At 44.9% G+C, this 15,979-nt stretch overlaps 1 protein-coding gene across 3 annotated transcripts in view; it reads left to right on the forward strand.

Annotated features, from left to right (window-relative positions):
• Positions 1–15,979, forward strand: part of RAB27A (RAB27A, member RAS oncogene family) — a 68,439-nt gene that overhangs the window by 11,826 nt on the left and 40,634 nt on the right. For 2 of the 3 annotated variants that reach the window (XM_073568397.1, XM_073568400.1), the window contains exons 1-3: positions 1,275–1,434; positions 2,686–2,858; positions 6,999–7,084. In XM_073568397.1, the coding sequence (XP_073424498.1) occupies positions 2,706–2,858; positions 6,999–7,084 (239 nt within the window). In that variant the 5' untranslated portion in view covers positions 1,275–1,434; positions 2,686–2,705. Of the gene's footprint in view, positions 1–1,274; positions 1,435–2,685; positions 2,859–6,998; positions 7,085–15,979 lie in introns of those variants that run through there. The other variant, XM_073568399.1, reaches the window with a different exon arrangement.

Here is a 15,979-nt window from a genome sequence, read left to right on the forward strand (position 1 = left end):
GACCACTTGTGGTCTTCCCTGTCCTTTTTTTTTTTTTTTTTTCTCCCCCTATTGGGAGATGCTCATATTTCTCCATCAATCAACTTGTAGGATTACTTTTTCCAATTAGAATGCCATTCTCTTGACCGCCGAGTTGGTTGTATTCCCATCGTAGGAAATATATAATTCATCTTAAGACTCCATATCAATAGGGCTGTCTTTATTTTTGTTATTTTATCATATGTATTAATCTGAAAAAAAACCCCACCTAGGTTGGATTTTATATTTTCTACTCGACCTATGGATGCTTAAAACCACAGTGGTTCTGGGAATTGAGTGGGATGGCGCATGCACCGTAGACTTTGCCTGTTGTGCGCCAGTGTGCGCACACTTTTGATGAGTTAGCTGGTACATGCGCAGTGCTGCATAATGAGAAGTGTGCACGATTGTGTACCTGAGGTATCGCTGTGACTGCGCTACAGGGTGGAGCGCACAAGTCACTTCCACCTCCAGGGCTGACATAGTGGTGCATGCGAATTACATCCTAATGCGAAATTCAACCTCTATAGTGTTCAATTTGAAGCAGGAGAATGCGCATATAAAGCGGTGGGGATGCCTGATTCATTTTAATAGAATTTATACCAAGTGGGGGGGGTGTGGGGAATGGGCAAGCTAATAAATTCAGAGGCATATTTAAAGCCCAGACTTGGTGCCACCTGTCAGACCATTTAAAGCTGTGATCCTCTCATCATGAACTTACAGCCAGCATGATCTTTTTCCATTAACTGAGCCTCCTGATCAACCGAATGGCTGGGAATCATGTTGAGGCAGTTTCTACAATTAATACGTTTTTTACATTCTACTGCTTGTTTATGTTTGAAATATCTATGTAGTAGATTAGGTTGTCGCTCATTTTCTACTGCTTAGCTCACTTTATAAGGGCATAAAAGTGAGTGAGGGAGAGCCTCCATGGAGCAGGGGGCGCTAATTCGTGCCTATTAGGGTGCCAGCCTCTGCGATAGGCAGTATAAGTTCAGTCAATAAATAGGGATTATTAAGTCTATACTTTTGTATTATCAGAAATTTATAGTTTTCATCAGAAAGAATATTTGGGTAATTTGATGTTACGGTGGTCCTCATAGGATTTCCGTCCACTTTTTGTACCACATGGGTATGTGTATTATACCTTCTTAAAAGTGTATTGTTCTTAGAGGATATATATGTTCACAATTCTTGCCTGATCCTCTACGATATTGTTAGTTGTTTTTTTTTTTTTTTTTTTCTTTCTATCACAGGATTCACCAATCGCAATAGGCAAAATCACAGCTGACCCTGCTCCCTGATCCGTTCTTACTGACCTTTACACCCGCTCATTAGATGCTTTGATCCAACAGTCAGTATTTTGCATGTATTGTTTTCTGAGACGGGAAGTTAAAGGCGAAGAAAGTCTCAGTGGTCAGTGTAAATGTTTTTTAATACAGATTGTAATGTAGAAAAAAATAACTCCCTCCCCCCACTCCCAAGAAAGAGGTTTAACACACCTGATTTAAGCAATAGGATACTTACTGATTTATTGTTATACTTTTATATTCTGAAAACCTGGCAACAGGCTCCCTGAGATCCTATACCTCAATATTGAATAATCTTTAGCATTGAGGATGATGGTGGTTCTCTGCTCTTAGATCCAGGAAAATCCGATATGTAGCAAAAATGGCAGTACTCGCCAAATCCTTTAAGTCCTTTTATTCCATTAATTGGGACACCACTGCCATGCTCAGGGGGTTTATGCAGGAGGGAGTGGACGATGGCCATTTCGTGTCTACACAATGCTTTTAAGGGTCCATTATAAGCATTATGAAGTTGTGAAACAGCCGTCATTCACTCCCTCCAGTGAAAACTCCCTACGCACTGCAGTAGTGTCCCAATTGATGAAATAAAGGACTTTTAAGAAAACGATTTGGTGAGTGCTGCTCCTCTTTTCACTAAATGTTGATCTTTATACCCCATTGTATAGCATACTAGTATGCTGTCAATATGCCTCCTATGCAGAAAAAAAGACCTTTGATTAAATGCACAGACGGCACCTTACGGTTTGATGGGCGTCTCTGATCTTGATTTGGTGCCTCCTTTCTTCTTTTCTTACTATCGTCGTCCTCCTTCCCTTCATGTGGATGATGCATCCTATGCTATCCACACAATGTCCCCCACCGTGCTCTTGCACAGATGCACTTCTTTGCCCTGCCAAGAGCACAGCAAAGCTCTGTAAAGCCAGCACATGCACATTACCCATGTGTCTTTGGCGCTCCTTTCCTGGCGCATGCGCAGTGCAGTGCTCTGCCCTCTGCAGGACAGGGAGAAGTGCACCTTAGCAGGAGCACGATGAAGGACACTGTATAGATGTAGGATGTGTCATCCACGTTAAGCAGAGAAAGCAAGCAATCATATGAAGGAGAGGAGGCGCTGGATCAAGACCAGTGATGCACATCATGCCGTGTTTTTCTTTTTTTTTTTTTTGTGTGTGTGTGGCTTGCATAGAGGGTTGGGGATCATAAATAAAGCATTTTAGTATGCTCTGAGAGGGCTTAAAGATGTCGGGTGTACTTTATATGGAGAAAACCTGGTGTAGGGTTCCCTTTATTGACGATCCCAGAAGGTTCTGCCATGGATAACAAGACTTTCATCTTTTTAATGTTTGACATTTTGCAGATCACTAACCAAGCTTCACGATGTTTGATGGGGACTATGACTACCTCATCAAGTTTTTAGCGTTGGGTGACTCTGGCGTTGGAAAAACCAGCTTTCTCTACCAGTATACAGATGGGAAATTTAATTCAAAGTTCATCACAACAGTAGGAATAGACTTCAGGGAAAAGAGAGTGGTAAGAATTTTATATATATATATTTTTTTTTCTTATTTTTTTTTCTTATGTGGCCTTTTGTCTTCAAAATGATACCAATGTTACTCCTCTTGTTTTGGTTCAGGCCACAATCTACATGTTTGTGGATGGTATGAATCTGAAACCATACGCCTAACTGTATTTTAACTTACCGTAATCCTCATATACTGAAATCAATGGAGCTTACATTCAGGATAGCTATGGAGTAAGGGAACACTGAACGGCCACTTTATTGGTGATGCCCACCTGGTGGCATATTGGACCTCCTTTTTTTATTTATTTTTTTTTTTTTACTCCACACTGCAGCAATTTGTCATATCATAGATTTTACTACGTATTGTCTCATTCTGCTGGAACATTGACCCAGGCATATGAGATGGTTTCTCAGTTTCCACATATTAAATGGAAGTACTGATCGGCTCTGAAAAGCCCCATTTTGACAGTCTCAGTGATGCTATGTGAAACGGGACCCTTACTCATATGAAGCGACGCACCAGCGATCCCGACAACGATACGACCTGGTAGGGATCGCTGGTGCGTCGCTAGTAAGCTGCCAAACAGGCAGATCTCTTCAACGACGCACCAGTGATCCCGACAACCATACAACCTGGTAAGGATCGCTGATGCGTTGTCACACAGCAGCTATTCTGCCGACTCCCGCCTGCGTTCCTGAGTTCTGCATTGCCAATGAGGTCACTCGGCGTCACACCTAGCGATGCATGCTGGCCAGCAGGACGCCGAAAAAATGGCTCAGGACATTCGAGCACGATCAGCGATATCCAGCAGGGGGGCCGGTCGCCGCTATGTGTCACATGTATCGAGATCGCTATTGCGTCACAAAATCATTGACGCATCAGCGATCTCGCTATGTGAGACGGGGCCTTTAGATCTGGTGACTATCATCTTCATCGAACCAATTCATTACCATACAACCTATGGGGCATTGTCCTGCTAAAGTGTCTACATTAGAGCAAACTGCTGCTGTGAAGGAATGAACTTTGTAAGCCTAAAGGGCCGGCATGCATCTGTGTGCACAGAACTCATGGATGCAGGTGGAAGTCGTCAGAAATGCTGCGGTGTGACGGGTAACAGCGACCCCCGACGGATCGCTGTATCGCTGGAGAGATCTGCCTGTTTGGCAGCTCACTAGCGACCATTTAGCGATGCACCAGCGATCCTGACCGGGTTGTATCGTTGTCGGGATCGTTGGTGCATCGCTAAATGTAACGGGACCCTTACTGTTCAAACTCCCAACCATGGATTTTGGAGGTCCAAGGATATGCCTAGAACACATTCTCCACACAATTACTTCACCAGTTAATTTTTGCTGCAATTTTCTGAAAACACAGAAGAAAAAAAAATGCACCTCTAGTGCAACTTTGGAACCCACCCTAAAAGAGAGAGGTTTCCTACAATTGTAGTTAGACTGGACAAATCTTACAATACTGTCTGGGAGGAAGAGAAAAGTCACAGGTGTTTAGATAGCTACATGGTAAATACAGCACATGCTGCCTGAACACTCCGATAATAATCTCTGTGAACCATGTGGAAACCTTTGCACCATTCCATTTTGTTCCGTATATTTCTCAAGAAAACCTTTTTATTTTCTTAGCTAAAAGCTTAAGAATGTATTGTTACGCTTTCATATCTTACATACTAGAGAAACCTTCATTTATTCCCTCACTATTGAACCAGTTGTGCCGGTTCCACCGGTTTTAAGCTTCGTTGGTTTGGTTATTTTTGAAATTTTGCTAGAAGCTGTTATCACAGAATGAAAACTAAATGTCCAACAGTTTCATTTGGCGTGAATGTTACCTCCGCCCTTCAGGTATTTCCCGATCTGTAACATTCTGATCTGCAATCTTAGCATTTGATGCATATTTTTTTTTTCTATAAAAATACCTTATGACTCACCTGAAACATCCGTTTTGTATAGTAAATAAGGTGAAGGTGTTATTGTTCCGTGGTGTCTATCTTGGCGAGGTCTTTGGAGCTATTTTGGAGACTGCTCTTAGCAGCTGGAATGAGCTGAAAAGCCCGGACAAACCCTTTAACTTCTAGGAGAAATAATAGATGAATGGAGCAGAAGCCGCTTTCTAAGAAAAAATGTTAGCAAAATGGAAAAAAGTCTTATGCCAGCTCACCAATTCATATAGTCTAGTCTGCACGGAAATCCCGATCTGAACTTTCATCTGGTAATTCAAGAAAAATATTTCCAGCTCCTGGTAAAAACTTTCAGTTTGATTCCACCGACAGGCTTTCACAAAGAACAGTTGCACACGTTCTAAATGCGCTGCTTTGCATTTCTGTCTTGCACTTCATTTCTAATCTCATCATGGAATAAAATTGAAAGAATTTTTACCATGAGCTGGAAATATTTTTTTGCATTTAAGGAAAAAAAAGTACCATAAATTTAAATAGTAAGTCCCAGTAATTTTTTTTTTCCTGAATTATTCTAATTATGTATGAGATTTAATGAAAATGTATTAAAATACTTACCGATCGCCATCTTGCCATGTTTTCAGCACTGATCCAGTCCTCTTCTGGGTCATGTGACCACTCTTCTTCTTTGGCGGCTCACACAGGGACCAATGTGTGGGGCGCTGTTACCCCTTGCAGTGTAAACCTATGACGGTACAGATTGAAGCTCCATACACTTACATTGAGACAGCAACTTCTGGTCTTCTCATGGTTCCCTTCTGTGATCTGGCAAGACTGATTTAAAGTCCCTAAACGAAGAAGAGGGCTGGAGCAACGCAAGAGAATGGCGAAGATGAGGATCGTTATTTTAATATTTGCACTCTATCTCATACATAAATAAAACAATTTAGGGAAAAAAAGCTCACTGATACTACTTTTTAATGTTTTAATTCTTGATGTCAGGAAAGATGATGGGGCCTGTTGAAAAGGGAGTCTGTCCCCAGGACTAATGTCTGAACAGTTTTCAGAGCCTTATAGTAAAGCATAGACTGGGTGTCCCTATTGGTTTAATAGTAAGTAGTTGCTGGAAATAGTTATACTGGTTATTTGCATTGATTTCTTTTTGTACAGCAGAGTTTAGCTACTATATAAAAATGTCTTATTGTGTTTAAAAGAGCGTATGAAAAATAATTACAGCCCTTGCTTTGACGATGAAATTTGGACTTTATTCAAATGGCATTTAAAGGGAATCTGTCACCCCTTTTTTGAGATATCATATAATGATATCATTCAATTGTGTGTCACATAAGGATTCTCTTAGTACTTTTGCTTCCCCCTGACACCGCACCTTTCATGCATAAATACCTTTCTTAACATAAAATCGTTACTGCGCATACGCCGGTATTTTTCAGTGCTATCTATGCCTCGGAAGTCTTCACATCCAGTACGCACTGCGTACCCCAGAAGCTGAGGAAGCCGAACATAGACCGCGCTGAAAAACACAGGTGCATTCGCAGTAACGATTATATGCTTTGCCCACAGTTTGGCAAAGAATACTGCGCAAGCGCCGGAGGCCTTTACAATGCGCAAGCGCTGAAACACTATGTGAACGCAGGAAGAAAGAAGAAATGCGTAGAGCAAGACGGGGGAGCAGTTGAATAAGCCCCGCCCAGCGGACATCTGAACCGATATAAAAAAGGTATTTATGCATGAAAGATGCGGGGTCAGGGGGAAGCAAAAGTACTAAGAGAATCCTTATGTGACACACAATTGAATGATATCATTATATGATATCTCAAAAAAGGGGTGACAGATTCCCTTTAACATCCATCCTTAGTCATAGCAATGGACATTCTAAAGAACCGCATGTTCAGACGTGTAGGCAAGTCATAGACGGTCTGTTTTATAGCAACGCAAATGCCAGATCTTTTCCATCTCTTGTATGGTCGGAGATCTCTGAGGCTTTTCGTGCAGTAAAGTAGATCTGATTAATAGTGAGCTGGTATCTTTTAATTTCTGATTTCTTCCTCATCGGTGCTATGTCTATGATCCCTTGCCTCTAACGACCGATACACTGGGAACTTGAATATCTTCAGCTACACAACCTAATAGATTCATAGGCCTGCTGATTATTATCCACCGACTCTTGATCTGTAACGGCATTCAGTTTCTTAGTTTCTCCACATTTTTTTCTTTTCTCAGGTATATCGTTCAAATGGTCCTGATGGAATTGCTGGCAGAGGTCAGAGGGTTCACCTACAGCTATGGGACACTGCAGGTCAGGAAAGGTGAGTACCGGTATATAAAAATCCTACTGGATATACATTTGTAGTATGGAGACTCTCCACAGGTTTGCCTCATATCTAACTTATGTTTTACTTTTAATAATTTTCATTTATAAACCAAAGTTACTTTTATGATCTTTTGGGATCCAGGTTACAGACAAATGGTCTTCAACCGGTGGCTTTCCATCCTGTTGCAAAACTACAAGTGCTATCATGGCACAGGCATAGGAGACCTTTATTGTTAGACTGTTGTGAATAAGAACTGCACATAAGGAATAAAATGTGCAATACTGGTGGCGGGGGGGGGATCTAGCACAGCTTGGCTATTGTCAGCCATGTTATGATCCACTTTAATGAACATTTTCATCTATGTTAAAGAGAACCTGTCAGCAGGATTGTGCACAGTAACCTACAGACAGTGTCAGGTTGGAGCCATTATACTGGTTAAAATGATACCTTGGTTGATTAAATCCATCTTGTGGTTGTTTAATCTTTATTTGTAGTTTTGAGTTAATGATCTGCTCGTGCTCCGAGGCGGCCTGTGGGGGGAAATCTACATGTGGTGCTCTGCTTAGGTATTCATTTGTATGAGCTTATGACAGATCACTAATCCCTCAGTGACCTGTCCCCTTTCTTACATACTGCGTAGAATTATAGTTTGAAAAAAAAATTCACATTCATCAGGCACACAGTGGCGCCTGCTCTGTAGCGCAAGGTGGATAATGTGCATACTTTCGTGTTATTTAGAATAGTAATTTTAAAGAAAAAAAACTTATCTGCGCAGGTGTTGCTTGTGCATTCTTGACGGAGCATACATTTTTTTTTTTCTCTTGCAAAATGGCGCTGACAGTGGCGCCTGCGCACTAACATCTATAAGAACACAATAGATGCTACTGTGCGACTGCTGGCACCATTTTGATTTGGGCAGCACGGTGACTCAGTGGTTAGCATTGCAACCTTGCAGCGTTGGAGTCCTGGGTTCAAATCCCACCAAGGACAACATCTGCAAGGAGTTTGTATGTTCTCCCCGTGTTTTCGTGGGTTTCCTCCCACATTCCAAAGACTGATAGGGAATGTATATTGTGAGCCCCATCGGGGATAGTGATGATGTGTGCAAACTGTTAAGCGCTGCGGAATATGTTGACGCTATATATTAAAGAGTTTTGTTGTAAAAAAAATAAAAATAAACCGTGATATAAAAAAATATTGTGAATGGAGTGTGGGAGGAAACCAAAGTATCCCAAGGAAACCCACTCAGAAATTCCTTGCAGTTGTTCTCCTTAGTGGGATGTGAATCCTGGACCCCAGCGCTGCTATGCTACAGTGCAAATCACTGAGCCACTGTGCTGCCCATGACAGTCCGCGCTGTCTGAATTCTGGTGCACTTCTGCCAGGGAGAGCAGAGCGCTCTCTCTCCACCCATAAAGAACATCCTGACGTTCAATGTCAGGCGGTCTTATTAATTATCATGTACAGGGCCCGAAGATTTAAAGGGCCGGCGGCAGGGTAGGTGCGCGGCGAGACACTGCTTCTAGGGGGGGGGGGGGGCAGCTGCGTCCCCCTGCCCCACAGTGGGTACGCCTCTATGTCAGGTATCGTGTGGCTGTGTATGCGATATGTATACTTCTGGTCACATTCCAACTAGACATGTGCTGCCTTGCTCAGCTCACTTGTATCGAGAGAGGTCGCACGCATCTAGTCAGAAAGTGGACAGAAGTAGGCACATCAATACTTGCAATGACCTAACTGCCCGCTCTCGGCACCAGATAATACTGACAGCCCTTGATGCGAGGTTTCACAAGACTTCTGTGCTAAACCTGGATACCCCTTTAAAGCGAACCTGTCACCAGATTTGACTGATATGAGATTAGTCCACCACCTTTCAATCCTGATATACAGCGTTCAATAATGCTGTACGTATGCCCCGAATCCGACCTGAAAGCATGCACTGGGAAAGGTCAAAGAGCCCTGGCACATTCGCACTACGGTACTTTTACTCTTCCCTAATCAGGGAAGAATATGGAAAGAGACTGGATAAGACCCTATTGTGCTTTCTTTTTCCCAATGGAAAAGGAGTATGAAGACAAGTGGAGAATACACTCACCTTGCTCAGTTGCTGAATGGCAACACATACCAGGTATATAACAGCTTCTGCATAGATACTTGTCGAGAAGACCACAGATAGAGAAGAATGGAGGTATCACTTATACACGCTGCTGGTGAGACTGTATGGTAACCATACAGTCTCACCAGCAGCACATAAGTGATGCCTCCGTTCTTCTCTACAAGTCAGGGAAGAGACGTATGCCTGTGCAGGAGTGCAATGCTTGGGAGACTCTGTGTTGATGAAGTAGGGATGCATCATCCACACAAATACAGAGGAAAAAAGGCGATCAAACAAATCCAAGGAGACTAATTATATATGAAACATATAAACAAATCTTTATTGTATTAAAAACAGGAAAATGGGACAGGGAAGTGAAGTCAGAAAATTGACCATGGCAGCACGCAGGCGACCAAGTGGGGCATGCAAGAGGTGCAGAGACCAAATGGAAATACAGGTACCAAAACAATAACTAGGATGACATAATTACAAAAACATAATGTACCAATTCCAAATAGAGCAATTATATGGCCAAACAGGATATATATAGATATAAGCATTGTAGGCATTATAATAAGATGTTCAGTAAAAAAATCTCATTACCTGTTTGGATGGTATAAGGCGGTCCACACCAATGCAACCCCCCCAACGCACGTTTCGGCAATGGCCTTTCTTGAGAAAGGCCATTGCCGAAACGTGCGTTAGGGGGGGTTGCATTGGTGTGGACCGCCTTATACTATCCAAACAGGTGTTGAGATTTTTTACTGAACATCTTATTATAATGCCTACAATGCTTATATATATATATATATATCTCTCCTGTTTGGCCATATAATTGCTCTATTTGGAATCGGTACATTATGTTTTTGTAATTATGTCATCCTAGTTATTGTTTTGGTACCTGTATTTCCATTTGGTCTCTGCACCTCTTGCATGCCCCACTTGGTCGCCTGCGTGCTGCCATGGTCAATTTTCTGACTTCACTTCCCTGTCCCATTTTCCTGTTTTTAATACAATAAAGATTTGTTTATATGTTTCATATATAATTAGTCTCCTTGGATTTGTTTGATCGCCTTTTTTTCTCTGTAATTAAAGTAATTTGCGATTATCCTCGTATACATGTATATCCTAGATTTAATCCTGATATGTTTCCTTTGTTGTTGAAGGAGTATTATATCTTACTGATGGGATTTTTTTCCTTACTATGCTTATCATCCACACAAAGCAAGATGGAGGAAGGTGTTGCAAGGAAAAGAGGCCCTAGACCAAGACCAGCGACACCCTTCGGACCAGACTGTATTACAAGGAGTATAATAAAAGGTCTTTTTCCCGTCTCCCATGACGGCACACATGAGAGAGGGGATCCGCCCAGTCAGGACAGGAACCCTACTGAAGATAAAAGGGGCGGTACCTCTCCCTCGCTTCAGTTGGGTTTCCTGTCCTGACAGGGACCCGTGTTCTGAAGATCACGTACCTGCCCCTCTCTCGTGCTGGCATGGAAGATCAGGCTGGTTCCTGAGCGCTGTGTGTCGGGATGGGAAAGCGCCGTCCGCGGGTCCCCCGGGGGCTCAGCGTCCGAGCGAGCGCAGAAGCAGCACTGCTGGAGTCCTGGGGCTCTGCTGTGGCTGTCGCGCCGCCCTCTCCCCCTCTGCCGCGTCCAGAAGCAGTGCAGGAGCGTCAGGGAGTGGCCGCTTCCGGGTCGCGCCCCTCTGACGTCACACGCAGGGCACGCTGGCAAAGGGGCGTGCCCACGTGACGTCGGGAGGCGGCGCCGGTGATTCAAGATGGCGGCACCCATAGCAAACAATGCCGGCCGGCGAAAGGAGATCCCGGCGGCATGGCGGGGGGGAGGGGCTGTGGGGGTAACCGGAGGAGGCGGAGAGTGCAGTGGATCCCCCTTACATAAGGGGGATGACCACAGAAGATGCACTCATGCCCAAGGCTTCATGATGGAAGTGGGGCAAGACGAGCAGCGTCAGCAGCAGCAGCGATAGCAGCGTCAGCAGCAAGACCTCTCGCCAGATGCCAGGCCGAGCCGCCAGCATACCAGGAGCAGTCGCTCGAGTGGTGAGAGCGGCAGTCATAAACGCAACCGGCATGACTCTGAGACGTCCAGGAGCAACGTCATGAGTGCATCTGAGGAGCCTCCGAGATCGGTACCCCTGATTGACAGCGGTGGTGAGTGATCTACGTGAATGTCACCCTTATGGCAACGGGGTTCCATTTTCTCTGTTTGATCACTAGGGGTCGAGGAAGGCTAGCAGCAAAACCAAGAATAGAGAATGCGCCCTTTGCAAACACCCGCTAGCAGATCAGTGGCAGAAAGACCTCTGCGCTGACTGTATAAACAAAACTATACAGGAGGAGACCCCTGATTTGGTGACTAGCCTTAAGGAGTTAATACAACAGGAGGTGAAAGGTTCCCTAAAGGCAGCCCTTAAAAAGAAAGATAAAAGAAACCATAGAAGGAGCTCCGATTCAGAGGCCTCGCCAAGGCAGAAGGGGCGGGATAGATCCTTGTCCCCCTCCACCTCCTCTTCCTCTACTCAGTCCTCAGAATCCTCCTCGAACAGCGATATAGGCGGCCGTCCATGTTTCCCAACGGAGGACGTGGAAAAGCTGGTCAAAACTATCAGGGCTACAATGGGCCTTAAAGAGGAAGACTCCCAAATCATTAGAGTATGTAATGTTTGGGGGACTGGAGGAAAAGAGAAAACGTACCTTCCGTGTAAATGATAAAATAAAAGCACTAATTGACAGGGAATGGAAAAAAACGGAGAGGTTAGGGGGCTTACCTTCCACATCAAAGAGGAGGTACCCTTTTGAGCAAAAGGATTCAGAAACTTGGGAAAAAGTCCCTAAAATTGATGGGGCCATAGCCAGATCCTCAAAAAAGTTATCCTTACCATTAGAGGACTCTGGCGTGTTGAAAGACCCGCTTGATAAAAAAGCAGACGCTTTCCTAAAGCATATCTGGGAAGCTTCAGCAGCTGGATTAAAGCCAGCGATAGCTGGTACCTGTACCGCTCGTGCCCTCATGGTCTGGCTACAACAAATAGAGGACCAGATCAAGGATAGTGTTCCTAGGGATGAAATTGTCTAATTTGACACTGGTACATGGAGCAGCGGCTTTCCTAGCAGATTCATCTGCAGATTCCGCAAGGTTGACAGCTAGAGCGGCAAGCCTGTCAAATGCGGCAAGATGAGCCCTGTGGCTTAAAGGGTGTCCTGGAGATTTACCATCAAAACATAGGTTGTTCCATTCCATGCGATGGCCAATTCCTGGGACTTTAAAGAAAGAAGAGGATCGGGCTATATGTTTAAAGGGCCCTCCACTTCCTCCGAAAAATCTCCCCAATGACATTGGGCCGGAGTAGGGGGAAGGCTTTCTCTCTTCCTTTCCGCCTGGGTGAATATCTCCCCCAGTACATGGGTCCTAAACATAATAAAGGACGGTTTAAAAATAAAATTCATCCATCCGCCCAGGCATACCTTCATAATGACACCCAGAAGGAAAGCCCAAGAGCAACAGCTGGCCCTGGAGACGGAAGTCTTGGGACTAGTGAAAAAACAAGTCCTACAGGAAGTCCCAGTGCAAGAAGGAGGAAGGGGGTTCTACTCCCCTCTCTTCTTAATACAAAAACCAGACGGCTCTTGGAGAACCATTGTCAACCTGAGGAGACTCAATCAGTGGGTAGACAATTGCTCCTTCAAAATGGAGTCAATCAACACGGCCACAACGATCCTGTTCCAGCATTGCCTCATGGCAGTGATAGACTTAAAAGATGCCTACTATCACATCCCAATTCATCGGGAGTATCAAAAATATTTGAGAGTAGCGCTCTGTCCAGGGGCAGGTGAAACACTACCAATACGCAGCCCTTCCGTTTGGCCTGTCTACAGCCCCCAGAGTATTCACCAAAGTGATGGCCGAAGTAATGTCTTTTCTTCGTTCCAGGGACATAGTGATCGTCCCATACCTAGAGGACTTTCTTGTAATAGGGCGGTCGGAGTCCCACTGCGCACATCAAGTGAAGGAAGTGATAGCAATTCTAGTAGGACTAGGATGGATAGTAAACATCCCCAAGTCAAGGATAACCCCAGTAAAAGAGCAATCCTTCCTAGGGTTGATATTTGACTCCGAGCAACAACGCTGCCTCCTACCAGAGAGCAAAGTGACCAAGATAAGAGGCCTAGCTCGCACAGCAATATAAAGACCAAATATGACACTGAGGAACGCAATGTCCCTTTTAGGCTCGTTGACATCATGCATACCCGCAGTAGCATGTGCGCAGTGCCACTTAAGGCAACTACAGTGGGAACTTCTGTCAGCACAGAAACAATTAAAAGGGCATTTAGAAGGCAAACTATGTCTCTCAGTGGCTGTAAGAGATTCCCTGCTCTGGTGGACTGTAGAAAAGAATTTAACAGCTGGTGTCCTGTGGCAAAAACCAGTCGAGGACATCATTACAACAGACGCGAGTGCCACAGGATGGGGAGCACACCTGAGATCCCACTCAACACAGGGGACCTGGTCCTCACTAGAACAGGATCACGGTTCAAATGTAAAAGAACTATGGGCAGTGGAAAAAGCCGTGAAACATTTCCTTCCTATACTTCGGGGCCGCCACACCTGAGTCATGACTGACAATCCGGCAGTAGTAGCCTACATCAATCACCAGGGGGGAACGAGATCTGGGGGCCTCATGCAAATATCGGATCTACTCTTCCAGCTAGCAGAACAACATCTGTTATCCATCACAGCACTGCACATAAAGGGGGTAGAAAATATACAGGCAGACTTCCTGAGTCGCAGGCACCGAAGACAAGGGGAATGGTCCCTAAACCCCCAAGTCTTCCAACAAATAGTTCAGGCCTGGGGCAAACCAGAAATAGACCTGTTCGCTACCGCACACAACCGGAAGGTCAGGAAGTTCTGCTCACTAAATCCAAGGGAAAACCCCTAGTAGATGCCCTACAAATACCCTGGAAGTTCATCCTGGCCTATGCATTTCCCCCGATAACAATGATCCCAGTAGTGGTCAGGAAAATCAGGGAGGATCGCGCGAGAATAATTCTTATAGCTCCGTTTTGGCCGAGGAGGCCTTGGTTCTCCCTTCTGAGACTCATGTCGGTGACAGATCCATGGATATTACCGGAGATTCCAGACCTGCTTTCCCAGGGACCAGTGGTCCACTCTCAGGTGAAGGGCTTCCATCTAGCAGCCTGGAATTTTGAGAGGGTGCTACTGAGTCGCCAGGGATTCTCTCCAGGGTTAGTCTCCACCCTGTTGAAAAGTAGGAAACCTATAACATCCCAAATCTACGGTAAAACGTTGAAAAAGTTCCTAGACTTCCTGGGGGAACCCTTGGGGGATGTAGCGCCAGTGGGACCTATCCTAGAATTCTTACAGTCGGGGCTACAACTGGGGTTAGCCACTAACACACTCAAAGTTCAAGTCTCAGCTTTGGGGGCCCTATATAACTGCAACTTAGCAGCCAATAGGTGGGTGTCCCGATTCATAAAGTCCTGTGGCAGGTCAAGGCTGGTCATCCCAAAGATACCACCCTGGGACCTCAACCTAGTCTTAGAGGCCTTAACCAAAGACCCCTTTGAACCACTACCAGAGCTGTCACCAAAGCTACTTACACTTAACTGTCTTACTGGTAGCCTTAACATCAGCCCGAAGAGTGAGCGACCTACAAGCTCTATCTATATGTCCTCCATATACACAGATCTTGGATGACCGAGTGGTTCTAAGACCAGACCCGGCCTATCTCCCCAAGGTAGTCCAAAAGTTTCATAGGACTCAGGAGATCGCCTTGCCATCTTTTTGTAACAATCCTAGAAACCATGGGGAGCAAAAGTTCCATACATTAGATGTAAGAAGAGCCATAGTACAATATGTCAGTAACTAGTCAGTGGAGGAAAGATCAGTCCCTTTTTGTAGCCTTTCAGGGTAGTAGAAAAGGGCACGGGGTAGCTAAGAGTACCATTGCCAGATGGATCAGGGAGGCCATTATGTTATCCTACTCTGCAAGTGGCGCTCCGGTTCCAGAAGGCATCAAGGCTCACTCCACCAGAGCCGTGGCTACCTCCTGGGCAGAGAAGGCTGAAGTATCGATTGAACAAATTTGTAAAGCCGCTACTTGATCCTCACCTTCCACCTTTTTTAAGCACTACCGACTTGATCTGTCTTCCTCTACTGACCTAAACTTTGGTAGAAGGGTGCTGCAAGCGGTGGTCCCTCCCTAAGGTGTCTTATTCTACAAAAGTCTCTCATGTGTGCCGTCATGGGAGACTGGAAAACACCAAGGTTACTTACCGGTAGCCGGTTTTTCCAGAGCCCATGACGGCACCTGTATATTCCCCCCACCTTTTTCACTTCTTTGGCGTGCACTATAGTTTGGGTGCTTTTTTTAGTTAGATATAATGTGGTGATAGTTTTACCATGTGTACTAACCCGGGGGGGCCTCTCATGCTCTGTAAACCAACTGAAGCGAGGGAGAGGGTATCGCCCCTTTTATCTTCAGTAGGGTTCCTGTCCTGACTGAGCGGATCCCCTCTCTCGTGTGCTGTCATGGGCTCCGGAAAAACCGGCTACCGGTAAGTAACCTTGGTGTTTTCTTGTCTTGAAGGTTGGATTGGGGGCATATATACAGCATATCCCCAAACTGCATATATGGACATGTGGGTCTTTAAAGGCTAAATCCATCAGCAACCTACTTTATACGATCTGTTGCTTCATTTCTGTGCAATTAGCCTGGTAACTCGCATGTAAATGAGGCACTAAG

This window comes from Dendrobates tinctorius, unplaced genomic scaffold, assembly GCF_039654945.1.
Source record: "Dendrobates tinctorius isolate UK_male_01 unplaced genomic scaffold, ASM3965494v1 ptg000022l, whole genome shotgun sequence".
NCBI classification, from domain to species: domain Eukaryota; kingdom Metazoa; phylum Chordata; class Amphibia; order Anura; family Dendrobatidae; genus Dendrobates; species Dendrobates tinctorius.